This window comes from Pithys albifrons, chromosome 9, assembly GCF_047495875.1.
Source record: "Pithys albifrons albifrons isolate INPA30051 chromosome 9, PitAlb_v1, whole genome shotgun sequence".
In the NCBI taxonomy this organism is placed as follows: domain Eukaryota; kingdom Metazoa; phylum Chordata; class Aves; order Passeriformes; family Thamnophilidae; genus Pithys; species Pithys albifrons.
In genome coordinates, this window is record NC_092466.1 from 20,786,301 (window position 1) to 20,813,645 (window position 27,345).

The 27,345-nt window shown below is 41.6% G+C and overlaps 1 protein-coding gene across 10 annotated transcripts in view; it reads left to right on the forward strand.

The window, feature by feature from the left end:
• Positions 1–24,320, forward strand: part of PAX2 (paired box 2) — a 103,871-nt gene extending 79,551 nt beyond the window's left edge. For 4 of the 10 annotated variants that reach the window (XM_071563066.1, XM_071563067.1, XM_071563063.1 and 1 more), the window contains 4 exons: positions 7,267–7,476; positions 11,140–11,241; positions 17,146–17,232; positions 19,162–24,320. In XM_071563066.1, coding sequence (XP_071419167.1) covers positions 7,267–7,476; positions 11,140–11,241; positions 17,146–17,232; positions 19,162–19,283 — 521 coding nt within the window. In that variant the 3' untranslated portion in view covers positions 19,284–24,320. Of the gene's footprint in view, positions 1–7,266; positions 7,477–11,139; positions 11,242–17,145; positions 17,233–19,142 lie in introns of those variants that run through there. The other 6 variants (XM_071563068.1, XM_071563073.1, XM_071563070.1 and 3 more) reach the window with 4 other exon arrangements.
• The last annotated feature ends 3,025 nt before the right edge of the window (positions 24,321–27,345 follow it).

Sequence of the window (27,345 nt, forward strand, 5' to 3'; positions counted from 1 at the left end):
AAAGCTGTGACGCTAAGCATGGAGAAATCACTGGCTAAACACCTGGATACAAAATTTTTCTGAAATTATTAACAATCTTTTGACAACTTTAGCCTCCTTCAAGGCAAAGATATTATTTCCTTCATTGCAGGTTAGTGAGTGAACTGAAGAGAATTTTGTTCTGTTCAATAACCTAGTCACTCAAAGCTAAAAAACAAATTAAGATTTGAAAAAGCAGGAACATTTGTTTTCCTCAAATTAAGTGAAATAAGGTTGAGAGAATTAAAGTTGAGAGATCAATTAGTTTTCAAATAGGGTTCTGAAATCGGTCCAAATTCCTCCTTATATCTATCCTTTCCTTCATTTTGTAAGTAATTTTTAATGCAGATTCTGCTTAGAAAAGCTAGCTTTTACTGTCCTAGTACATTTAGGAAGTCAGGGAACTTGTGGTCATTTTATTTAATTAGCATGAATAATTACAAATACTGTTTTTAATTTAATTCTAATTTACATCCAAATATAACTTGACACAGATCACAAGTAAAAAGTTAATAATCTAATAAAATAATAATATGGACTCATCATTCACTATTTTCCCATATAATAATATGTGAAGACAAATTACATTAAACAACATAATTGCTTAAATAAATGTGCACATGATGCAGTCCATCTACACAGAAAACACTGAAATAACCATGTTTAGTGTAAATTTTGTACTTGTCAAAATATTTCTTACCACCCATAAAATTCAGCCTTTTAGAAAACAGCTTCACAGTGGAAATGTAAAACAGGTCGATCCAGTTTGCTGTTTTAAATCATGACTCAAACTTACTGTTACATTCAATTGTACTTGTATCATTATGCTGAGAGGGGGAACATTTCCTTCCCCTTTTCTTTGTTTTTACTGGGGAAAATCTCCCATCTCGCTCCAGTCTACTTTAGTGTCTGACATCAGCGAGCACTGGATCTGGTCACAGCTTGACTGAGGTGACTTAAAGCAAACCTCTTTAGCAAACTGCAAAGGGCCCCAGACTGGCTTTGGTGATGGCAGATCGTACAGATGCAGACCCACACCCTGCAGCACAGCATCATAGCTGCAGCCACCAGCAGTTCAACAGCCTGCCGGGCACACCTCTGGATGCCCCAATGCCTTCAAAATGAAATGTGTAGCTGCTGAAAGGCTGGTATTACCCTGCCTCACCAAAACGAAGGAGGCATTTTCTGTCTCTCATATTTAAGATGAGGAATTGGCAAACATAGAAGTCCATAGGACCTCCAAATTTAATCAACTGTTTCCCCTCCTTAAGAAGAGATGGTATCTCTTATCTTGTCAAGGAATTTGGAAAGGCAAAAGGTGTTACTATTCTTCTCCAGGACCAAATGGCTGAGAGTGATAGATGGTCAGATGAATGATTCCTGGAACAGACAGGAATAGCAGGCAGTGAAAGGAATCACATAAACTATTCCCATGTATTCAATGTAAGTTTCACTGACAATAATTTTATGATGCTGAAGAAAGCAGCTTGTGGACTTGAAAGGCATATTGAACTGAGAAACCCAGAAATGAATGGACTTAAAAGAAATAATATCTTTGCCTTCCTTAAATTAGCATTTAAGTTAACAATACCAGTGAATGCAAATGTCATATAATGACAGTAGCAATGAATGGGCATTCCTAGTCCAATTTTCTTCAGCAAGAGGACAGCATTGCAGCTGCCACACTCTATGCGGCAGGACAAAAGGGGGCTTTTTTTAGAGAAAATAATTATATTGTCTTCCCCACAATTCAGGTTTTGCCTTTTCTTCTGAGGCTAAATGAAGGATCCAATGAGTATGGCTTTGATAAAAATTTTTATGATGTAGATATTTGCTCACTGACAGCAAAGATTGTGCTTTATATCTGTGTTAAGCAACACCTGTCAGCAGATGTTAATAACTCTTGATCTCCATCAGCTGTACTGGATTTACTCAGACCCACTGCTTGTACAATTGAAATTGCCCCCTGCAGGTTTTCAGAGAAATGGAGTGCTTATGGCAATCTTTGGCCCATCTTCTTAAGTTTAGGATTGCTGAGGGCTGCCCAGAAAGATCTATTCTATCTTATGGTCAGTAAAATACCATTATGATGAAACCTTGGAGTTACCTGTAATGAAGACTGTGTGAAAAACTAATGTGTTCTAACTGCATTTCCTGTTTGCCAAGTGCACAAGCTGCACAACCTTCCCCCCTGTGCCCAAGGCTTTAAAGTGTAACTTCCTTCATCAGCTCCATCTGCAAACAAATGTACTTAGAGCCATATGAAATTAACTTCAGTGGAGTTCTCAAGCAGTTAACTATTACTCAACAGTGCTCAAGTAGCTTCAAAGAGTAGGTCCAGATCACAGGTACACTGGAAGCTCCATGCTTTACTCTGTACTTCAAAGTAACATACAGAGTTAGTAGGTCAGTTTACTTGGAGAGCAGCAGTTAATCAGATCAGACACAGTTTTATGAAAAAATAGGGCAAATAGATTTCAAAACTTGACATGTGATGTGATGCCACAATAGCACTGACTCTCAGCAATCCAAGGTTCTTTCTCTAAACATGCACTTCAACAATATAATGGGCTAAAAAACATGGATGGATGTGTGCAGAAACAGAAAATAAACCTGAATACACAAAGCTCATTCTCCAGTCAACAGGAAAACAGAAAGGTATAATGAAAAGTAGATTAGTCTTTGCACATTTTTCAGTTCTTCCAGCAAAGGTCTGTTATGACCAGAGAAGGGAAAAAAAAGTAGGATGGTCTCTATATTCAGTGCAACTTGCATAATACCCTTGCAAAAGAAAATCTAGAAAACTAAGACCAGAAGAAGTGGTTCTTCTGACATGACAGAAGGAAAAAACAAATAATATGCTGTGTCAGTCCACTTTGGTCTTTTGTATGGCTTCTGGAATTCCAGGGAAGGTTCCCACATGGAATAAAGTGATGTGACTCCACAGCCTATAGTGTCAGTCCATGAGTTCTGAGGACCCAGTCCCATTCTGTTTGCCATAATGAAACTTTTATAAGGTATTCAGATGAAAAAGATGTTTCAATGGTGGGTATAAACATAGGATTCAAAAATCCTGAGGTAAGATTCAGCTTTGGCACAGGGTTCCTACACAAGCATAGGTACATCTTTTCTGGGCTCAGTTTCTCACAGATAAAACAGTGATTCCTAAGCAATGCTTTAAGGATATGTGTTCTACAGGATGGGGCACTGGGGTCATACAAATACTTGATAGAGATCTCAGGAAATGTTTTCCAAATGGTAAATAGTGTTGAGTGAGTGTGTACAAGCCATCCCTTATGCATGGATGTGCCATGTTGGTATTCCTTGTTTACTGTAAAGAAAAGGAGCACTGGATGCAGGTAGCTTATCCTCCAGGAAGCCAGCAATGAAAAACAAGAAGCTTATCTAGTTCTGCAACACTCCCTGTTTCCCATCTCTTCCTCAGGAGAAAGCATGACAAAAGCTGAGACAAGTCTCTGTAAGAACTCAAAGCTGTGAATTTTCCTCTTACCCTGTCTCCTTAAAATCCCTTCATTCACAAGAGGGAATTTAGGCCAGGGATCATCAGTTCTTGCTCTTTGCCAGAATAGGAGAGGAGAGGGTTAGAAAGGAAGAAAAACAGCCATAACTCAGCAAGTACAGCCAGAAAGAGAGGAATAGGAGATGCACAAAACATGGTTCTCTGTTTCCAGCTATATTCCCACCTTGCTGAACTCTTTCAAGTTTCCCCCTATCAGGACAGTGAGCAGTTTGGGGTTTTTTTCGGTCACTTATAAACAAGGATATTGTTTGTCTTTTAGAAGAAGAAAGGAGACTGGGGAAGGAATAGATTTTGCTGCTTTGGAAAGGGGTTGCAAACTCATATCACCCCCCCATTCAATTCCAGACTTAGGAGCAAGACAAATACCTTGGGGTTCAGTCATGCAGCCTTAGTGAGGAACACTCCCAAGAAGACACAGACAAGCCAGTATGGCGCTGTTCCACAGCTTGCTAGCACTAGTGGGACTTAGGATAGGAAGGGTCAAGTTACCCATCACAAATACAAAAGAATTAGAGAATGGAGAAAACGAAAAGTGAAAACAAAAATGGTGCAGCTGAAGTTTGAGGTGGTTAAAATGAAAAATGAGACTGTGCCACTCACAGGTAGATAGATCGATCAATCAATTGATCTCATCTACACTGACACACTTTGGAGCTATAATTCACTGCTGGGGCAATTATTCCAGCATAGCAGTGGCAGGAGCTATATCAGAGACAGAGTTCAGATGCTTTTAGTCAGGGGAGAGTTGGACAACAAAGGAGTAAAAAATGGTAAATACCATCCATCAGTAAAGATACATGGGATATAAGTTGTCTGTGCAGTTGCAGAGCATAGAGGGACAGACAGACAGATATATAAACAGACACATAAAAGCCTGAGTTTTGGTTGTGTAGTCATTTGCTGTCTGACCTTATCCTCACCTCCTCTCCACTACTCTTAGAGAGAAAAGTGTTTAGCATTATAGTGTCCAGGTTTCTTTGCCATGTTACTGCTGACTTCTTTATCACCCCCTGCACTGAGTAAGTGGTGCTGCCTCTGGAAGGTGCAAGGAATTTTTCTTCATAAGCCTCGATGTGTTCAAGAGAGGGCTGGGCTCATCTCCACTGTGAGTCTTGACAGGGGTTTTAACAGCCTCACAACACCAGGACAAATAGCTCCTGGTCCCTTAACTCTTCTCAGATTTGCAAGGCAAGGCCCAACTCTGCTGTTCCCATTGCAAGGGCTTTACACAGTCTTTCAGGTTGAAATCCTCTCTGTGGTGGCTGGGCAGAGCGGAAATCCAGGGGTTGGATCAGATTGGCCTAATGCCACAGCAGCTTAAGCGATCTGTTTTACCAGAGATTATGGTTTCACTTACACAGAGAGCCTGAAAAATGCTGTGGTTTAGGAAGGATTATAGCTGAAAATTCCACGCTTTAAAAGAGAAATAAAGCAGGGGAGGGACTAAGAAACCCAACGTGCCTGGGGGCTGTGCAAACAGGATTAACCTCTGCCCATAGCACCTCTTGCTTCTGCCCACCCACGCTTCCTGTGACCACCTTCTTCTCTGTCCTTTCCTTCCCACCAGCTCTCCACACCTGCTGTCTCTGGTATAATAGAGAGAGCTGAAAAACGAGTCTGAAAATTGCCCAGGACCAAAGCATCCCTAGTTTATTTACGTATCAGTGTCAAGTGGCTTCCTTGAAAAATATCACTTCATGTGCAGCCTGTGAAAGCCAGGGGAACTTTGGCCCTCTGCCTGCAGTTAGATCTATTCATCCAAATTATCTTGTATCAACATTATTTGGATAAAGGCTTCAAGCACTCCCAGAATGCTGGTGGTGACTCAGCCTGTCTGGCCTGAAGGTAAATCTGTGCACTCTTTGCCATCTGATAACAGAGGATGCAGAAGAAAATAAGCTTTGTGGGTTCTCCATCTATAGAGACTGGCACATGAAGGTTCACAGTAGGATTGTAGGACAGTGTATAGTTGTAAAAAGCAGAACCTGGGTGCTGATGTGCTGCCTACTCTGGTGACTTTAATTAACTGTGCAATAAAATCCAGGTACTCCAGCTTCTCTTCCCCATATCCTCCACAAAAAAATTCCTTGCCAAACAGAGCTTCTTAACAAAAAAAGGAAAAGAAATTACAATCCTAACTTAGCATACCAGACTGCACATAAGTAAACTAAATGAAGAGGAACTGTACACCTTTTGGCCAGGACTGATCCCTCTCTGTAGATTGAAACATGAACATATGTCCCTGGTGCAAAGGAGTCTTGGTGATCAGAGACCTTTACTGGCCATCCAGATTAGAAGTACTTGGAGGAGAACACAGATGGCAAACTATCATTTTCACCAGGTAGCAAACCTTTAGGAAACAAATATCTCAGAATAAACAGCATTCACAGATAGAAACTGCCCAGCCCTTTATTGTCTAGGTGAGCATTACAGCTTCACAATAAGGTGGCTAGAGTTAATTAAGCCAGTTCTACATTAATGGAGTCAGATTTATGACCTAATTATATGTCACATTTGTATTTCTCTGTATAAATCAAAACCACCAGAACTAACTTATTTCATAGGCCACTGGCAACACTTGCCGTCATAGCAGAGAGATGGCCTTCATTTATTGGCATTAATTTGCTTACCTGAGGATGGATGGTTTGCCGGATGATTTGGATTGGACCTGATCACATCATCCATGCTTTGCCTTCAGATGTTCAAATACAGCATTCCATTCCTGCTGACCCAACAACAATGGGTGTTCTGGAGTACCTATACTTTAGGTCACAGAGTTTTCCAATTCCTGAACTTTTTACTTGGCAGCCAAGTTAGGAGCAGTTGCAAGCTGTATCTATTGTGCCTATGCAAATCTACACATCAGAAATGGAGGTCCAGTGCAAACAACAATGAAAATTAGACCTTTTAAAAGTCCCCCACGTTTCCTCTCCTCCATTACATCTCTCTGTCAAGGTACCTATCTGGCAAAATTATACTCTGCAAACAATCAATTGATTACATTTCCAAAGTGTGCCACTGTGAACAAGATCATTCAATTGATTCATCTGTCTATCCACCTATTAATTGCACAGTCCTATTTTTATTTTAACCACCTCAGACTCCAGCTGGAGACTCCAGCTGGAGCTGGCCTGAGAAGCTTTGGCCATACACCCACCAACCTGTTTAATAGATACTTATAGCAGCGTTGCTCTCCTGCGGAAGGTTACCTTGGGTTTGAAGAGACAAAGTGGTATAATTCCTTGGGCCAAACTGTGTAAGTGTAGCATCTTCCCCTGCCCTCAGCAAGCAAGAGAAAGCAACAGGAAAGGGAGTACAAAAGCTTCAGAGCATTCTTCTTCCCAACCCTATGCTTCTTCCTGTCCTCCCTCTCCTGCATGTTCCCTCCCTCACCTCTCCTCTTCCTGCATCCCATTCATCCCTTCTGCCACTGCACTCCATTCCCTTCATCTCCTGCTGCCCCTGCAGAGGCATCCCTGCAATCCAAGCCTAGCGCCCAGGTGCATTTACTGCTGTTGTCTCAGCACTGGCTCCTCAGATCTACTCCTACACCTTTTTATTTTTATTTTTGTTTTAAAATTATTTTCCCTATAGATTTTAACCACTCCATTTTCATTTACCCATTTTGTTCTTCCTCTCCTCCCTTCCCCACCCTCCTCTTCCTCCCCTGTTCCCTTTGTCTGTGTCCATCCCTTACCCTACCACAGAAAACCTCTCCTCTCCCCTCAGTATAAAGCAAGAGCCTCATGGAGCCTCTCTCACCCCTTTCACCCCCACCACGCCGGTCGGCTCTGGGCAGGCTGATCTTCAGCCCTTCCACATGGCCCTTTCAGACGATGCGTCCACGCCCTGCTACAGTGCCTTCCTTCATCATGGTGCCCACTTTGGGCAGTCCAGCAGCCAGCCTCTGATAGCAGGTAACCAGCCTTTGAGTGGGGATGCTACAAGGCAAGGGGTTCAGTTTTGTCTGACGGGGAGGCCAGTAAATGCTGCAAGCTCTTTGAGCGCAAGTGGGATCCAGAGCAAGTACATTCCAGATCTCCACATGCAGCATATGTTCTCAACTCCATGAAGAGTCATGGCAAGATTTCATGCCTGTCCTTCACTTTTTAGAATAAAATGGGAAAAGAAGCTGTAACTACCTAGAAGTGCCTGGGTGTCCCAGTTGGATGGGTCTGGGACTTGGTATGGAAGCACTCATACAGCAAAATCCTGTGTTGCCTCAATAACCACAATGTCCTTGAGCCCAGCAAAGGTACTGCGTGCTGGCCTAAGGGAGATGATAGCAGCTTGAAGATCCTAGCCAGCTCTAGGCCTGCCTGGGTCGTTCAGAATGTGTTGTAGCCACTAAGTCAGATAAACACATAGGCAGTTGGTGTGCACTGCCACAGCTATGCTGTGAGCAGAATTTGAGTCACCTGGTTTGGGAGTGTCAGTGTGAGCTGGTGCCTTCACACAGCAGACCAAGTAGTTAAGAAACCCAGCATCACACCTGAATATCAAGAGCAGGAAGGGTGTGTGAGAGACTATAATGTTTTACAGCCAAAAAATACAGACCTGAGGTAGGTGGCTCTTAAGGGAAGAGCATAAGTGAAGAAATAGGTGGCAGAAGAAGGCAGCACTTATGAGCAGCAGGTGGGAGGGGAGGATGAGGAGAAAGGACAAGTTTCAGGTAGGTACTAAGGGAAACTCTGGACCAAGGTGACTGAAGCAACATTACTGTAGAAGTTCAAGGGTGACTGGGATGAAATAGTGGGGATCATCTTAGGTGACCACCGACCACTTTTCAAAGGACGTATTCTGGGCTTTTTCAGAACAAGTAAGTCTTAGCATAAAGCACAGTTCCTAACACTCAAGAAACATATCTTACCTCTGCCTCCTTCTTGTTCCTATATTATTCTTCTCTTTTGACCCAACATCCTTACTTGGTATTGTCATGTGAGATTTAAATTTCTAAACTTCCATGTAGGCAAACACAAAGTAACAACAGGAAGACTTGTTTTCATAATACTGTCTTGATCCAACCTTAGAGCAGCCAGTAAGAGCCTCTGAGTTCTGGGCACTTCCTAAGGCAAGAAGTCTCCTGACAGACTCTCTCCAACAATATAGCTCCTTGGGGATGGTGTCATATATGCCCATCCTCTAGCCTAGAAGGCACTGTGTTTCAGGAGAGGGACCTGCCTTAGGACCTTTATAGAGAATTAGACATGGGACAAACAGTTCAAAAGTTGAAATAATGTCACAATGATTCAGGTGCTGTTCCTCACTCAGAAGGCTCTCAGAGGAGGGAGAATGGTTGGAGTTGGAAGCATGTTCTGAGGTAGCTTTGCCATAGCTCTGGAGTACAAGAATTAGTTAATCCTGTCTACCTGTTTGTAATGACAGAAGGTAATGCAAGGGGCCTGCTTGTATGTAACAGCATTTTAAGAGCCTCTCTGTGGGACTCTTAGTGATGTTGCTGATACAGTACTTGTTATCTTCTTTTCCAAGACAGATGATCACTTCCCAACAAATTTTCCATGCTCAGTTTTGAACATCAGCCTCTCGCATTCATGTCTGAATAAAAGCACAGGGGCATATGTGCATACATCAAGTGGCAGAGAGTGTATATGTGTTCCCACCTGAATGGAAGTGTCAAAATGAATTAATTTTGCCTGCTGCTACATAATGTTATCTTCAACTTTTCAGTGACACTGTTTTCTCACTCATCACTTGTTGTTATATCTCAGATTAGTCAATAAACCAAACTAAAAGAACAAGAATTTTAAGCATAAAAATTTCTTGCCTTAAAAAAATGAGAGAAAAAATAACTACATCTAGTAGGTGTTATTCATGCAGCTTAACACACAGCTACAAATCACTAAAGGAATGATGGTGATAAAAGAGTAAAAGAGTGTAGAATATAAATCCCTGAGACATTCCATATTTATTTTTATTGATATTGGGGAGTGGTTGGAAAATGGCTCGGCCATTGTCTGGTAGTTCTATGCCTTTATCTAAGAGGAGGTGAGCTAGGAACATCAGCCACTGGTCAGGAACCTCTTCAGGGAGAAAGAATGACCTTGCACTTCTGTTTTCTTGAGTAAATCACTTCAGTAATCTTTAGTCAAGACCTATGAAAGCAATGACACTGGTTTAACCCACCTCATCCCAGGGAAACTTCCTCCCTTCAGTTTAAGCTCCATGCTTCTTAGTTCTCACTTTGCCTTACAACTGTTATCTCTGGTTCCCCAGCCAAGGTTCATGCTTGTTCCAGGTCCTGCTTTATCAGTTACCATTCTGCTGCAAAACAACTCTTCTTCTTTCATTGGTATATCCCAGCACGGTTCCAGTGACTCCGGTGGTGTTAATGGGCCATACTTAACCTGTCACTTCTAAAGGCAAATCAGACTCCGGCCCTCCAGTTAGAACAGACAGGAGAGATAAAATTTAACAAAGGAACAACAAATGGCACAAACTTCTTGGTGAGCTACAGCTCACCTAGGAAATGTGAAAGGCTTTGAATACCTGGAACAGGCTGACATCTCAGTAGGCAGTGTTGGAGGTTGAGCTGTAAATCTCTCAGCAGCTGTGGGAGAAAGATTATCTTAATTTATTTAGCAGGGGTTTGGGTTTTTTTGGTTTGGGTTTTGTTTTGTTTTGGCTTGAAAATCCCAGCAGCTTCTGAGATTATTTTAGTTCATTTAAATGCAATAAGCACTAACAGCAAATGCCCTTCTGGCTGGCCCATTTTCAGGCTAACCAGTCCAAATGAGGAAATGCCTCTGGCATCAAGCAAGAAGCCCTCAGCTGCACTTCCTAAGAAATGAAAAATAAACTACAATCAAACACCCAGTCCACATCCCTTTCTACTTCTTTGATGGTGAAAAGATATCACAATTCTATGTATTACAAACAAAACTTGTACCTGTGTTAAAAATTAAGTGAGACTCAAACTAATTTGCATGATCCTATTATTACATATAGTACAACAGCACCTGGAAGGAGTCCAACCAGTAGTGGTCTCATGCTAAGCCCTGTGCAAATGCACTAAAAGTGTAGCCTTGCACCAAAGAGTTTGCAGCATAAAAGAAGCACAGAGAGGTGAAGTGACTTGCCTAAAACCATAAGCAGGCAAATGACAAAGGTGGTAAGAGAGACAGGCACAGAAAACTGTTGGACCACTTTCCAGTGCCTTGCACATTGATCATGCCCTAAAACAGTATCACCACAGTTTTGGAACTGCATCCACTGCATATAGACAGGACCTCGGCTACTCTGGCAATGAATATGGTGCCATTCTCTGTGCAGATCAGGGCCATTTTGATTTAGTTAAAATAGATCCAAAATCTACAATGAAACAAAACAAATTCTTTTGAGCCTCACAACAAGATTTTAACATCCATCCTTACAGCATGAGATCAAAACTGCCACAATCTTCACACAGAATTACCAGTGGATGGACAGCACTTATGAAAGAGAAGGCTGCACAGCAGTTGCCTATCAAGCTGCTAGTCACATGACCATGGGACAGAAGGTGATATCAAATCAATACTGAAAGTTCTTATCCTTATTGATCACCTGATTCTTTCCCCTTCCAGGTCGTGATATGGCAAGCACCACCTTGCCTGGATACCCACCCCATGTTCCCCCAACTGGACAAGGCAGCTACCCAACCTCAACTCTTGCAGGAATGGTTCCTGGTAAGTCAGCTGCCAAACCCAGTGCACACACGTTTGAACAGTGTATTAGCATTGTAAGAGCTTTCACAGCTGGCTTGGCTATTGCTTTGCTGACATAAAGAGCTATTCTTTTTGTAAAGAAATCATCAGGTGCCTATAACCAATTTTGCCAACAACCCTTTATGTAATGTATCTCTTTCCCCCTAGTAACTGATTCACTGCTGCTATGGGCAACTTGCTAGCTATAACCTGTGACAATTACTTGGTAATTATTTAACCTAGGTTTCATTAACTAACGTAATTATTTTCCAATTACCCATGCAGATTATTATGCACTGCTTATGGCTCAGGATATGCACCTATCCACTAACTTAGGGTAACAATTTACCTTCTATCTAAAGCCATGGCATCAAACTGAAAATTACCAATGGTAATTTAATACCTGCAGGTTTTGGAGACCTACTGCCTATAGCCAAAACTAGCAAAAAACTGAGCAATGATTAACAGCATTTCAGGAAAAACTAACTATGCACTTTTAACAACTAACCACTTCCCATCTCCTGTTTGTGAGATTGTGCCTCCAATCCAAGAAACTATCTACCTAATCCTACATACAAATGAAAACTGTTTCTTTGCTACCCAATGCCTTTGGAGAAATACCTTATCTCAGCATATGGATTCTTCCATTCTTTATGGAGAAGAGAGACATTTGCTCTAGGGCAATTGAAGATTTTATTGCCTGAGGCTCTATTCCCCACTCTTCTAAAAACAGTTGTCTCCAGGAGACAAATGAAGAGACAGGATTTGCATTTCTCAGACACAGTAGCCCAGAACACAGAACTTACTGAACACTGATTTCTGCTTATTTTACGGCCCAGGGTTGTGAGTCGCAGCAGTTAAGGAGCAGGTACACAGTCCATTCCGCAACCTCTACTTCTGAAGGGATGAGTCCAGAAACAAAGCAGCACAATGTTGGGGACAGAAAGCTCCTATATTACTATCATATGATTTGCTGGGGCTTATGAGTGGAAAGCCTAACTTAACTCTCATCCAGATCTTGGAACAGATAGCTAAATGAGCATAAACTGTATTGAGGATAGTGAAAATATCACTGATAGGAAATGTTCTCAGGCCAAAGTCTTAACATCTTTAAATGACAAATCATAGAATCACAGAGTGGCTTGAGTTGGAAAAGACCTCAAAGATCATCTAGTTCCAACACTGCTGTCATGAGCAAAGATACCTTTCACTAGCCCAGGTTGTAGAGAGCCCCTTCCAGCCTGGCCTTGAACACTTTCAGGGGTGGGGCATCCACAACTACTCTGGGCAACCTGTCCTAGTGGCAAATTTTAAGGAATCTCCTTTTACATCCTTGTAGATGGTTTGGTTCCAGAATCAGAGAAGCACTAAGACAATATAAATCAATTAACACACCACCTCCCACACACACACCAGTAACAGAACGTAGATTTGGTTGACAATATTTAAATCAGTTAAAGGTCAAAACTTATAGGAGGTAACAGCATATAGCCATTATTAATAATACCAAACTTACTGGCTCTTTGAGTAGAGACTTCTAAAAAACCAGGCTCTTTCCAACTGTTCTCCACTGTTCTCAACTGCTCAGTCGTTGCTATGTAAGTTTAATGTCCTCATTACAAGAATGATACTGACTTCTAAACTGGGACAAAAATTTTAAGACCACTAATCTCAGTGCTCCCTTATCCATGAATAGGTTATTTTAGCTTCTTGATGTGGAGGTTCCTTATGTTTAAGACAGCAGTATCCCAAAAATCCCACAGAAATACTCCTAAAAAGAAAAGGAACATAATTATATAGGAGGAAAAAGGTTGTTATACTTCAAAGTAAAAACCTCGAAATTATTCCAGTCAAAAGGATATCTTTACATTAAATCTGATGTCAACATTCAATCAGAGGAAGTTTTTCCAGTGGCTTACTTGGGCATCCTGCAGTAGTTACTGCATCTTTCAACAGAGCATCAAGTTCTGGCTGTTTCAGTCATACCCCACTGGTCAGACTCAGCCAGGAAGCCCTTCTGTTCCTGTCTTCTAATGTGACTGAAGCCAACAAGATGGAGATAAAGAGGCTTCCTGGGAAGAAACAGAAGACTTGGCTTTAATGGGTCGCATTGCAGACCTCTGCAGCCACCACTTTGTGTCAGGGGCCAACAGGGAAAGTCTGAAGAAGTGTTAAGAATACAACAAGCATGTACTGGTACGTTCTCAAAAGATCTCTCAGCCTCCAAGTTGCACGTAAGAGACTTCCTAAGCCAGACTCAGTATATTTCTATTTCATATTAAACACCCTTGATAGGTTTCCCCTCCACAAACTTAAACAATGTGCCCTGAACCCATATAAGCCTTTAACATCCACAGCAACCTATGGTAAGGAGTTCTGTAGCTTACCTATGTTTTGTGAAAACTATTTCCCTTATTTTTTCTGAACATGCCACCTGCTGGGCTCACTTCATGCCTCATCGTTTCTGTATTAGAAGAGTAAATCAACAAGATTTAAATACAGATGCCAAGAAATACTGCTAGTAAAGATTCCCAGAGCACGGATTGCATAGAGTATAGGCCTCATGAAATCAATCCTCTGTGCTTGCTTGCAACCTCTAAGAGTCCACTTTGAACAGACAAAACAAACACGATATTGGCAATGGTTTGTTACATGCCCTCAGGCCAAGAAAGATCAGGGGCCAGCGCTCTAACTGCACTGGAAACAAGAAGCCAGCAAGATTACCACTCAGGAAGTATCTTTAAGAAACACATTGACATGCAAACAAACCTGTTATTCAGATATGTGTGAATAAGAGAAAGAGGCTCTGCCTTCTCTAAACAAAGATGCAGAGATAAAGACACAACCATTCATAAAACAGATTTCTAATCCATGCAAATTCTGATTTTTTTGGTATTTGTTTTCATCTTGCATTGGTATGAGGAGACAGAATCTTGAAAGAGTTCAATTTGTGAACATCAGGATGAAACATTTCAATAATGTCAACATGTTCTAGACGTCAGGACATATTAAAATAATAAAAGAATTGAAAGGAAATTAAATGAAATGAGAAAGGCAAAATGAAACAGAACAAGAGAGTTGCAACACAATACTTTGTTTCAATTTGGAATAATTTCAGAACTTTTCTTTCCAAACTCCATTGACGTTGACAAGCTTGTGCAAGACATTTTCATTTCAATGAAATAGCATTTTCCAGTGGGAAACTGTTTCTGAGAAGGTTGTTTGACCAGTGCTAATTAACAATGGTGTGTTCAGTCCACGACAACGTTTCACTAGACTTCTACTTGCATAGCCTAGAGAAGAGCTAGTCTCCTGTAGCAGTACATCCATTCAACATGGTCAGTGCATGCAAATATCTCTGAGGTTTATGTGGATGATGTGATAAGGTACATATCCTGGGTTTGCCCTTCACTGTAACTTCAAGGTCCCTGGCTGTAGACATGGAAGAAAGCCAGCAGTCCTGAGCACACACTTGAAAAAGCAGGGGTTAGTCACTCAAAGAAGCATGATTCAGGTATTGTGCTACACTTAACCTATTCATCTGAGACGTTTCCTGAACAGGTAACAGAACACCTTTGATCCTTTCCTCAATTCTTCCTGTTTCCCATAAAGGCCACCAAATTTCAGCAAACTGTTTTAGTGCAGTCAGCGTCAGCTGAGGGAACTACAGTTTACACAGAGCAGTGCGGAGCCTGCGAAGGGCCGGGGATGGCAGCGGCAGGGAGTCGTTAAACAGAATCCAATGTTGATGAGGAAATTACACTTGTTTCATTAGTGATTGGGGAAGGCGATAGCTCAGTTCCTCTTGGTCACAGTTGAGCTCAAAAGCTCATTATCCTGCTGCATGCATGCTTTCACTCCTCGTCAATAAACACTGTTTCCAGTGGCTGCCCTCCCTCCTCCCCAGCGCTCCATAGCTGTGACTCTTTCTCCTGTACTTAACCCGTGCCTTAGGAACGCTATAAACAGTTTAGGGTGTCAACTCTGAAGGGGGTGAGAGGCAAGTCTTGAAATAGCACGATAACTTCTCTCCATGCAATGAAGTGACGTTATGTGAGGCATTCTCATGTGGATAGGTTCTCTCCTTTGGGAGGCAAACTCAATCCAGTATATTCCACAGATAAGTCATTCAGTAGAGACAATTCTGGACTGTGTATTGCATCTTGGCCACCTTAGCAGATTTCTATTCCTTCCCAGCTAGTTGTCAGGATTTCCAGTGCAGCATGTTTCTAACTATGGAATTATGCTGTTATTATCATTAAAACCGTAGTTAGCAAGAACTGTCACACAAAATAAGGGTTTATGGTGAAACTAAAAATTACTGTGACTGAAATACCTTTGGATGTTGACTGGGTTTGATGCACACACATTTCTCCACTGAATACTTAGGTTATTACCCTGAGTACCTTTAAGACACCTGGCTGGAAAGATCCTCCTCAAGTTTAAAGCAGTGCAAATCCCCTGATTTCAACAGACTTCACTTCCAGCATCTGAGAATCTGTGGTTTTGGCTTTAGTATCCCAGTGAGGGGAGATTTGCAGAGATTACGGTATAATCAATTGACATTCTTTGGTAATTGTATCACAGGCGTCCATCGCATCTTGCATTGCCATCCGTTATTTCCTGTTCCATTGTAGCCAGCAGGGACTGCCAGGTGCTTTTAAACACTTCTCCTGTAACAATTCCACCCCTGCCTTGGGGCAGACTAGAAACTAATAGCCACACTGTTCTTCTACTGTCTTCTAAGTGCATAATGCCTTTCAGATGGCATTACTGGTCCGTAGTCTGTTGCTACTGCATTAAATTGATGTTATGATCAGGTAATGTCACATTTTTTCTTAACAGAATGATACATGTTTAAGTTTGGGAAGATTTATTTATTTTGAATGGAGCACCACACCTCCTCAGCCTTCTATTAAACAGGGAGTTCCAGCTCCTTCTGCATCATAAAACTAAATATTAAAGAAAACTCTAAAACATTCAAATCTTGGGTCAGAGTCTTAGCAGATCAGCAAGTTTGCAAGTGTTTTGATTTGGGCCCATTTTACAAAATGTGGAAAAGGGAGCTGTAGCACTGAGTCTTTCAGATACAACACAGTACCTAAAGTGCTAAACATTAGAAAATTATTTTCTGAAGCTGGAATGCAGCAACTTTCTCTGCAACACACTAAGCACAAAAGTGGGGTTAATCATGTATAAGTCACTTTTCTGACTAATACCATCATACAGAGTAAGAAAGTGATTCATGTGTTTCCTATTTTATTTTATATCTAAATCCAGCCTACTCAGAACCAATTCAGTCCAGCCTACTCAGCCTATTCATTTCCAAAAATGAATTATATTCTTCTCCACAAATATTCCATCACCCTCAGTACCCTATGAACAAAACTTAGCAATACCTATTGCCATCAATAGCACTGCTACTTCCAATAAGTTTATTGTAAGCTTGTCGCATCAAGCTCCCATGGCTGCTGTCTTGACACTATTGGAGAACCTTAGATTTTATTTATAAGAAAGATGACAGTTAAGTGCAAAAAAAGCTTCCATACGCAATCCAACTGCAACTTGAGAATTGGAAATCAGAAGGCAACGAAAAATAAGGAAACAAAAAAATAAACCACTTTAATTATTTATTTTCATTAATTTAAACTAATTTCTTGATTGTGAAGAGGTCAGTCTTATGATTTTTAATGGTATGGGTAAGCAACTTTGCACTGAACAAGCACTGCAGGGTGCTGAAGAGCAGAGTCCCAGCTGGGCAAGGAAGCTACATACACTAGTTTTCCTGTTGGCATACAGATTTCAGCATCAACACTGGCTTGATGGAATAGCAGACATAAATGTTTATTCCTAACTGTATTTCACACCTTCCTTGGTTTCTTCCAGGGAGCGAGTTCTCAGGGAACCCCTACAGCCACCCTCAGTACACGACCTACAATGAGGCCTGGCGGTTCAGCAACCCTGCACTACTAAGTGAGTACCTTTCCCACAGCACACCCCCAGCCTCGCGCTCCTTCTGTTTGTCTCCTTGTTTTGTTTTCCTTGTTTTTTTTGTTTTGTTTGTTTGTTTGTTTCTGAAGAGGATTTTCAAGTATTTGGGCAGGTGAGAGGTCTTTTTCCTCACTCTCAGTCCAGTGTTGAAATGGGTATATACCTCATGCATGTTTTGTATGAGTTCTGAAGCCGATTCCTCTTTCATGAGACAGTTCAGAATTCCAGTTCAGCTCTGGCGTCTCTATGGGCTGAATCCACAGTTTATTACAGATTGTATCAGAAATTAAATTCAGGTTCTGCTGCTCTTCCAGGCCACAACCACCATCCTTTCAAAGCCTTATTAAAAATCCAGATAAGCTTTTACTCCTCTCCCAAACTAAACTCAGAGTCTAAACCTGGGGATCTGTAAATTCCATAGAAATTCTTCCTATTGGAACAGTTGGAACAGTGTCCAGAGTAGGAAACAGGCTGCATCACTAGGTTTACAATAGCCAGTAGAGTTGTCTTGAAAGGATATGTATCCATCTCCAGTGACAAAGACTCCCCGAAATAATCAGTGGTTTCTTTAGAGGGGAAAAAAACTACGAGATTTTATCTTCTAATACAACATTTCTTTGCAAGGGAATAGGAAGAGACTTATTTTATGTAAAATAAATCAGTTGTGATTATTACCCACATATTTACTGAGGTTTAACAACTGGATAATAGATGCACATTTTATTCCAGGGCTGTTAAACCTCAGTAAATGTGATCTTAATAATCAATCACTAACACACATTGAATAACCACCTAGAGAGATTTCATGCCAAATGTGACCCAAATCCCAAACAGTAAAACATTGTAATTTTGTTTCATTTCTCTCCTCCTGGTTTTAAAAGTGACCTGTTATACCTTGTCAGGTATGCTCAGAACATCTGGCCCTGACACTTTCCTTGTGGCTACGGATCAGGTGTGACATTTGTGCTATAATGTTTTTGTGGTTTAACCCCAGACATTAGCCAAGTCTCATGCAGCCACTCATTCACTCCCCCACCAATAGGATTGAGGAGAAAATCAGAAAGATATGAGCTAGAAAACCTGTGGGTTGAGATAAAGACAGTTTAATAGGGCAAGCAAAAGCCACACATGCAAGCAAAGCAAAACAAGGAATTAATTCAGTGGTTCCGATGGTTAGGCAGGTGTTCAGCCATCTCCAGAAGCACAGGGCCCCTCACACAAAATGGTTACGAATGCCATCACTCCAAACGTCCCCCTTCCTCTTTCTTCCTCCCCTTTATACACCAAGCATGATGCCATATGGTATGGAATATCCCTTTGGCCAGTTGGGGTCATCTGGTCCAGCTGTGTCTCCTCCCAGCCTCCCACGCACCCTCAGCCTCCTCACCAGTGTCACAGTATGAAAAGAAAAAAAGGCTTTGGCTCTGTGTAAGAACCGCTCAGCAATAACAAAAACTTTTCTGCTATCAACCCTGTGTTCAGCACAAATCCAAAACACAGCCCCATACCAGCCACTGTGAAGAAACTCAACTCTGCCTCAGCTGAAAGCAGCACAATGCTCATGGGGCTTACTCCCTGATGGTCAGAAGAAGCAAAAGGATGTCCTTCCCGTAGAGAGGTGTCAGATCCAGACGCCACAGTAGCATCTATCCACTGAAATGTGGCCCTCAGCTGGCTACCACTGACTGTCTTTCTTTAACCCCAGTAGGAGCTCAGTCCCACAATATGTTCTTTTGGTTCCTTTGCTTTTCTTTCTTCCTACCTTTCCTTTTCTTTTCAGTTCTCCTTTACTTCTTTTCTTAGTTTGATTGTTTGTGTTTTTTGGTTTGGTTCTTTTTTGTTTACTGTTTGTCCTTTCAACCAGTCCATTCTTCTCCTGTGTTAACTTTCAGGTTCCCCTTATTATTATAGTGCCACATCCCGGGGCTCCGCACCTCCCACTGCTGCCGCTGCCTATGACCGCCACTAGTTACCATGGAAACCACATGAAACTGCAGGGCGACAGCTTAGGTCTCCACATTGTACCTGTCTGATCACCTCCCTCATCCCTGGGAAGGGTGAAGAGACCTTCTCCGTTCCTCCCCACAATCCAGTTCCTTCCTCTTCGCCATGAAGGCGCCAGACCAAGCGCTCACCACACGAGACTGAGATCCCCTCCCTCCCCAACCGCTGCCCCACGCCGGGAACAGCCTGTAGCCAAGCGGCTTCTCCTGTGCCCTCCAACGCCCCTGGCAAAGCTCAGCCACACCAAGTCCCCTCGACTTCAAGGACTCCAGGGGGACTAGGAAGCAATGCAGCTGGTAACCATTGCCTTACAGGACCCCTTTCTGGGAGCAGTAAGGGCCAGGGAAACAGGGGTGAATGCCGCTCATGAAACACTGTTCCCCAAAGATATATACTCTTCTGTGGTGGACTCTTGATGTGTGTAACCTGTGATGGTCACCCTGTTTCCCAGGACAGAGGGAACAGTCTGGCTAGAGCAGCGATGGCAGGACAGAGCCCTGGCCCATCTGGCAATGAAGAAAGGACCAAGTAATGACCTGCACCCTACGAGGGGTTCTCTGTGCACCTCATCCCCACTCTCCAACATGGATTCCCCCAGAGTTGGCTGCACCTCACGGGTGGTGACTTTGCAGGCCAGAGTTGGGAGGAACCTCACACATACACCCACAATTTCTGTGACACACAATCAGCTCAGACAGGAGGATGGAGCTACATTTACAAACAAACCAACAAAATGAAGAAATATATAAATAGATATATAAATATAACTGTGTTTTTATGCTTTGTCATGATGGTCTGTAAAAGAGTACAAAAAAAATCCCCAGTTTTCTAAAAAACCCAAGCAAACAAAACCAACAAAAAAACCAAAATAATAATTAAAAATCCTACAAAAATATAACAGCAAGTCCCATCCCTCCCCAGCACCTGAATGGCAGACAAGTTCCTCTGACGTTTGATGCTCCTCTTTCACTCTAGGTTTTTGTTTCCTTTCTGTTTTGCACTACAATGGGATGGTGGTATTGCAGAGGATTGGATGCCAGCTCCACTCGGTCACCTCCTCCTCCCCCTTTCCCAAATCCTGTCTCTGGGGAGCAGTGTGGACAAGTCACATCTGACAAAGTTACCAAACACATCAGTCGACAAAAAAAGCACTCTGAATCAACAAACGTTTTCCATGTCACTGGTTGGCGAACAAAGAAAACAAGCCCAGCTGCGCTCTAACTGCGCTGTGTGGTGGAAAGTGTGGGGCTTCATGTGGGCCCATCTGATTGCCCTCTGGACAGCTGAGACTGAGATGGACAAATTCAGGATTGGCTGGGATTATTGCTTGGTTCCCTAGCCCTTAGCCTTCAATCCTTTTACCTTAACCTCTGTACTCGTGATGACTTCAGTTCACCCACATCCCCACTTTTGCAATTTTAGATATGCCCAACACCTATTCTCCAGATCTCCGCTGCCAGTGACAACAGCCTCATTATCTGTGCCCAACACCTAATTTCCTAATCACTATAGCCCTGCTATATGCCCACCCCCCCTTTGATTCCCAGTCCATCTGCTCATACACCTACTAATTTATAGGCCCCCATTCAAATCCATGTGCCTGCATCCTACCAGCCAGTCCCAACATACAGCCTCATCTTTTCATCTTCAATCCTATACTGTGCACCCTAATATTTACCCCTTATCCCAAATGCTCACCTGATGATTCTCTAGGGATTCTCTGTTCTTTTTGGTTTCCAAGTGACTGAAAAACACTGTTCTGCAAAAGGCTGTCAATAGAAATGTTTATTACTTCTGTATTGTCAGCAAACTCATAAACTGTTCCTTGCACTGACACTTGCTAAAAAATTACACAAAGAAAACATGAAGGCAGCTATAGCCTGTCCCCAGGGCATCAAGTCTGCCAAAGTAGATCCTTATTGTTTAGAGAGGTTTCAGATAAAACTCATGGGCTATTGTCTATGGACAAAGAAAGGATTGAGAATAAAACCCCCAAAGGGCATAGAACTGAACAGTGGAGCAATCTGTACAGCCAACATCATGTATAAAATCCAAAATTCAAAGCCTCTGAGGAGATGTGGTAGTGGACTCAGTATTCTGTCTCCAAGTTTAACTTGTATGTATGAAATCCATCATCAGTAAACAGCTGTGTTGATCCCAAAGGCCCCTTTCACCTAACTCTTTTAGCCTTTGCATGGCTTTAGCTGATTATTGGTCTGTGTCTTCTTTAATGGGGTGCCCAAATGATAAGGGCATTTGGGGGGACGTTTACATAGACGATATAGAGCTAAAATCTGTTCTTATGCAGAATAAAATCAAAGAGGTTACTCCTGATCTGCTAAAACTGTAATTCTGCACATCTTACCTCTGAGTAACCTGCTGCAAATAGCAAGACCAGAATTCGGCCTGTTACCCCATCTTAGTCTATGAGAGAAGAAAATTCTGTGCAATTTCTAAAAATATACTTTCACCACTCCGTTTTCCTTCACAGACATCAGATAGACACTGAACTCTGTTAGCAATGTGTCTCTTTTAGTCTCTCAGTACAACTTCTGCTCTATTTGTGCACCACTAGTTTCACTAAGCAGGTGGTCAAGGCAGAGGCAATAAATCCCCAGTACCAGCAAGGAGAAGCTCCTGAGGAGGCTAGAGAAAAGAGACTGTCAAACCTCCCACTTGGCCACCTGCAGCCCCGGGGCCAACCAGCTTGAGAAAACCTAGCAGCTCAGAAATGCTTATTTTTTATAATGGTGTTTCACTAAACTTGAGACATGAGCTAGGGTCTGAAAGAAGGATTTAGTTGGCTCACTCATAGCTGGCTTGATTTGACCCTTGGAGGGCCAAATCTACTGTTGGTCTAACTCCACTGATGAAAGAGGACTTCCACCAGGCATTGGATTGGTCTGGAAAGTTCATAAGTACAGCATGTAGTTTGACTTGGAAAATAAAAAGGAAAGCAGAATTATGCAAAAATCTGGGCAGTCTAATCCTCTTCCACCACCATCTGTAGACCCTCATGCGAATGTACTGAATTACATTTGCCAAAGAGTTTCTTGTGTTGGTTGTTTTGATTTACAGTCGGTGGATGCATTGTAAAGCAGTATTATAGCCCAAGTCTAGTAGCTGACGTGGGGATTTATGTGGTGATATTATGCAGAAGAAAACCATCAATATTCATATAGATTCCATTAGACTGGACTATGCAGGAAACGCAAAAATTCTACCAATTATTTAATATTATGTTATTTGCAAAAAACAATTGCTGCTTTGTAGGAAGATAATGTGTGTAATGTGAAGGCAATTCCTCTTGTATATAAGTTCATCTCCATCTTCATCATGGTAGTTATTAAAACAGCCTCGTCTCATCCTGTAGATAAGGAACACGCTGTGTGTACTGTGCAAGTCTCGTTGTGCTCACTGAAAACAAAAGAATGTGTTCAATAAAGCACAGCACAAATTCAGAACCTGAGGGAACAGCCAAACCTTGGAAGGACCCTTTCCCCAACAGGCCAACAGTTGCTTTTTTATAGGTGGAATTTTTTTAATTTTATTTTTAAAAATGTACAGGGAAAAATGAAAAGGATTGGAGGAAGAAATCATTATGCAAAATCCAGTGAAGTCCATGACTAAAACCTCTCCTCCATTCTGCTGTTTTTTACCTTTTCCATCTTTCTTTCTCACACCCTCTTTCCATTCAGTTTCTATCCCTCTCTTTTATTATTTCTCATTCCCAGTGTACTTTTCTATCTCGGGAGGGAACAGCATTACTGATATGGGAGCAAGTATCTAGGACCTCAAACTCCCAGGTTCTCACTCTAGAAAGCCTTTGTCAAACCCAATCCCCCCCCGCCCATCCCAGTTTCAACCCTCTCTAAAATGGGAATAACAATAGTTTCTAGTTCACAGGGGGATTGTGCAGCCGAATCAATTAGCACTGGCTCAGTGCTTTGAGATTCTGGATAGAAAATTCTATCAAACTGTTAAGTATTATTGTGACTAATAATTAATGTTTCCATTACATTTCCCTCTTGTCCTTTTTCTCGCAAATCATCCTTTGTTTCTTTATTCTTCTTCCTTAGCCCTCCCTTCACTTTTTTCTTCTCCTATCATTCTTATTTGTGCTGCTATGTTTGCTTTATCTAATGGACCAAGCAGAAATGTGAGACTGGATCTCCTTCTGTCTCCACTTGGGGGAAGAATCTTGTGAGTTCTCAGATGCCATGCTTGGCTGAAAATAACAGGGACTGTGGCATGTAAAACTGGGCAGCACTTTTGAGTCCTGTTCTCTGAAGCTCCCATGTCCTTTTGGCCCAATGGGACATGGGGCAAGACACGGGAAGGGTTGCGTGAGGTGGATGCATGTAAGCTGACACTGCTGTGACCTCTAAATATGTTGGGGAGGGTTGGTGGCAATGAGCCCTGCTATGGAAACAGGGAGAAGTTTGCATGCTTCCTGACCCATTGGTAGTGATGAATCAACCTCAGAGTAAGACTTCAGAATCAATCACAACATGAATGTGAGGATGTTAAACAAACAAGAAAAGGAAAACAAAAAACACTGCGCCAATTTCTTCTCTTGAGTATATAATTATATATGCACATTAACATTTTCCGAAAGGGATTTTTAGTTTGCTGAACTGTTGGAAAACCCCCACCCTTTTGTCCTTAAGGAAAAGCACCCCTTTGGGAAAAGAAACAAGAATCATAGCTGAGCTGCCCCCTTTGGCACTGACAGAGAAAGGGCGTCTGAGGCACCCACAAACACCACAGTGTGTTCCCTTGGCTGGGCCCAGGACAGTGTCAAACTTGCAAAGCAGGAAGGAGGGACCAAACTGACAATTACAGAACCGATGACAAATCTAACCGTAGAGCAGCTCTGCTGATGATCTCCAGGCCGAGCAAGACACGAGACCATGGAGGGGAGGGGGCCAGTGCCAGCTGCAGGGTCACATACATTCTAGGTTACTGCAGCCCCTCCTGGCTTTTCCTCATCACTTCAGTTCTGTTTGACCCTTTTCTTTTCTCTTTTTTGTGCACATGAGAAATAAAAGCAATTTTTTTTTGTATGTCATTTTTGTGGCTGCTGGCTTGTTTCTCTTTTCCTCTCCTTTGCTCTCTCACCCACCAGCACTTCACTCTCTAATAGATTCCCCTTGAGGTCTCTGGGATGTTACATTTGTTGCACCTCACACCCTTTGGGCACCATGTAAACAACACCATGATTGTTAACCACGCTGCGTTATGGAAGGCACAGCACATACTTGCAACACCCCACAGTACAATCCACCTTCCGAGTCCCCATCAGCCCCCACACGCTCCTATTCATTGCCAGCAGTACTCCCTCTTCTATTGATCTCACTCAATTGACTCCCAATGATCCATAACACATCAGGTGTTCCCAGGTAGTTCAGAAAATCAAAATGCCGTTGGGTAGCCACAACATCAGAAAGATGTGGGGTAAAACACAGCTCTCCTTCCCCTTTATGGCTGTTTCCCTTTAGCCCCAACTGGAGATAAGCAACGCCTGCTGAGTGTGCCCCTGGGGAGGATCTAAAATCTTTCAGAATCAGCCCTGATGCTCCATCAGAGCACTGAGAGGGCCTTGCGAGAGGTTTCAGTAATGGGAGGGTGCCTAACAGCTCTCAGTTCTTACCCCCACTTCTCTCCTACCCTGATTTTACGTTCACAAGAGGAATTCTCTTAGTCTGATGTTTCATTACAGCTTGCTCTCTCTAAATCTCTGTTTTGGTTAACTGGGGTGCAAAACCAAATGTGAAGTCATTAACAACCCATTCTCCAAGGTATTCATCATCCACCTAACAAACAGCTGGACATTATATTAAGGTATGCTATAAACATTCCACATACTGAGGCATTCACTCAGTTTTTTCCTCCTTTAAGTATTAATTCTTCAGGAAGTCATATGCAGTTTAAGGTCATAGAGGCGGAGCAAAAATGTAGCAAGAAGTCAGGCTAGATTAAATCAATATTGCTCCTACAATTTGTAGTAATTAAAAAATATTTTCACAATATCTCATGAAAACCAGCTGGTCACATTTTCTGCCAGTGTGTGTGTGTATCTTAAGGAAAGCCTGTGCAGAAGTACTGCCATGAAATGAAATGCTTTCACTCATCAGAGACTGAAAACATTTCCTTTTGTTTCAGTTTCTATTTTTAACTTGCAGTATTAACAGAATAGGCTGAAAATCCTCCAAAATGACATTTTCCATAAGTGAAAGTCAATTTTTGAAAATCCAAACAGATTGTAAAAGCAATTCAATTTTCATAACACTGCAGCAAAACTGCCTGGCAACTATCCTGAAGTCAGAGACCTCAGGTTTCCAGGGTCTGCTGCCTACAAGACAAACAGGCCTGGGATGTGATGAAGGGATAGGCTTGCAGTCAAAATTGGACCAAACCTGGGTTCCAAAATTCTGAAATCTTTTATGCATCAGAATTTTCTTTATCTACCAAAGTTTAGGTTATAAGAATCAAAGAACTAATTGATGGATGAGATACTAAATGTTAAATTGACTGGAATAAAAGGAAATTACTAATGTATGTTCACTGTCAGAGGTGAAAGACGGGATAAGAATCAAGAGATAGATGTGTCAGAAGAAAGCAAAATGGATTTTCAAAATTCACCCTGGTAAAATAATCTTAGAAGAATGATTTAGAAACCAGCACAATCATCTCATTTGTATTGCACTTAATACAGCCCAGAGACCTTCAATCTGACATCCCTCCATAAGTCTCCATAACTGATTGTAGAACCACAGCAAAACTTTTCCAACTTTCAAGAACTTATATTTCTTGCAAAAAGACATACTTGCATGAAAGAGCTATTTCCACCATTCCAACTAGTATTATATTCCTTTAATAATCTTGCATAATCCATGGGAGTTCTCAGTGTAAAAATGTTACATGATATAACTAAAAAGAGCACCACAGTCTATCTCCTAATGAGGAAAATGATATTGTAAGAGTTTATGCAACACTAACTAAAGAAATCCTCTTTATGATTACTCTGACAAGAAAAATAAAGTTTGAACATTCTGAGATGATGGCAACCTTCTTTAAAAATAAATACACTCTTTAATGAGGTATAGGCAAGGAAAGATACATCTGAAGGTATTAATTTATGTAGCAGATGAATTTACTGCACAACTATCATTTCTGAAAAACTGTAAGGACCTGGCAAATGGTAAAAATGAAAGAACAGCAAACATGGCATCAATATTTTAAAGGAAAAATTTTTTCCTGAAAACCATAATCTAGTAAATGTACACAATGATTGTTATATCTGAAGGAAAATATTTTAAAATATTAAGGGAAGGATCAGATCAGCTCATTAGACAAGTAGCAGTTAATGATTATATGCATAATAAACAGTCTGTACATGAATTCTTCTCTGCTTTAGAAAAAAGCTGGGAATATCCTCAGGACAATTAACTTGTGTGATTCCAGAGCCGTCTGCAGTGAAGCAGAGAAAGTTTGTTAGACAATGTATTTTCAGCCCCTCATACTCGAAAATCATGAGCCAAGTACACACAGAAATAACGAGACTGATTGGAAATCATGTAATTTGTATTGAACACCACACATCATTTTGTATATATGTATATTTATACATGTATATAAAATAAATACAAAATAATTTTTATTTAACTTCTAAGTTCAGTGTTCTTAAGACATCTACAGCTACACTTTTAATGGTGCCTCTTCCACTGTAAGAGTCAGAAATTCACTTCCAATGAAAAGGAGGGATCTCACCACATCACGGGGACACTGTGGTCTAGTACCTTTAGAAGCAGCTCAAACGTCACAAGACATGGAAATGGCCCACTAACTCCTGACAAGGCTTACAGAGCTGGTCAGATACCAAAGCTTATCAAAGACTTGGGTTTTTTCTTGTCTTCTGTTATGTGACACTTTAGTGGAAGATGCCCATCCAAAGTATGTTCATCAGTTTCAGATTCAAAACTATACCAGAAAATTTATTCCATAGCAGCTGCTTGGAAAAGACCTTTTTGCACTGGTCCTTATCCTTGCAGCAGGAGAACCCCTGGTGTCAACCCTGGCTGCTTCTTG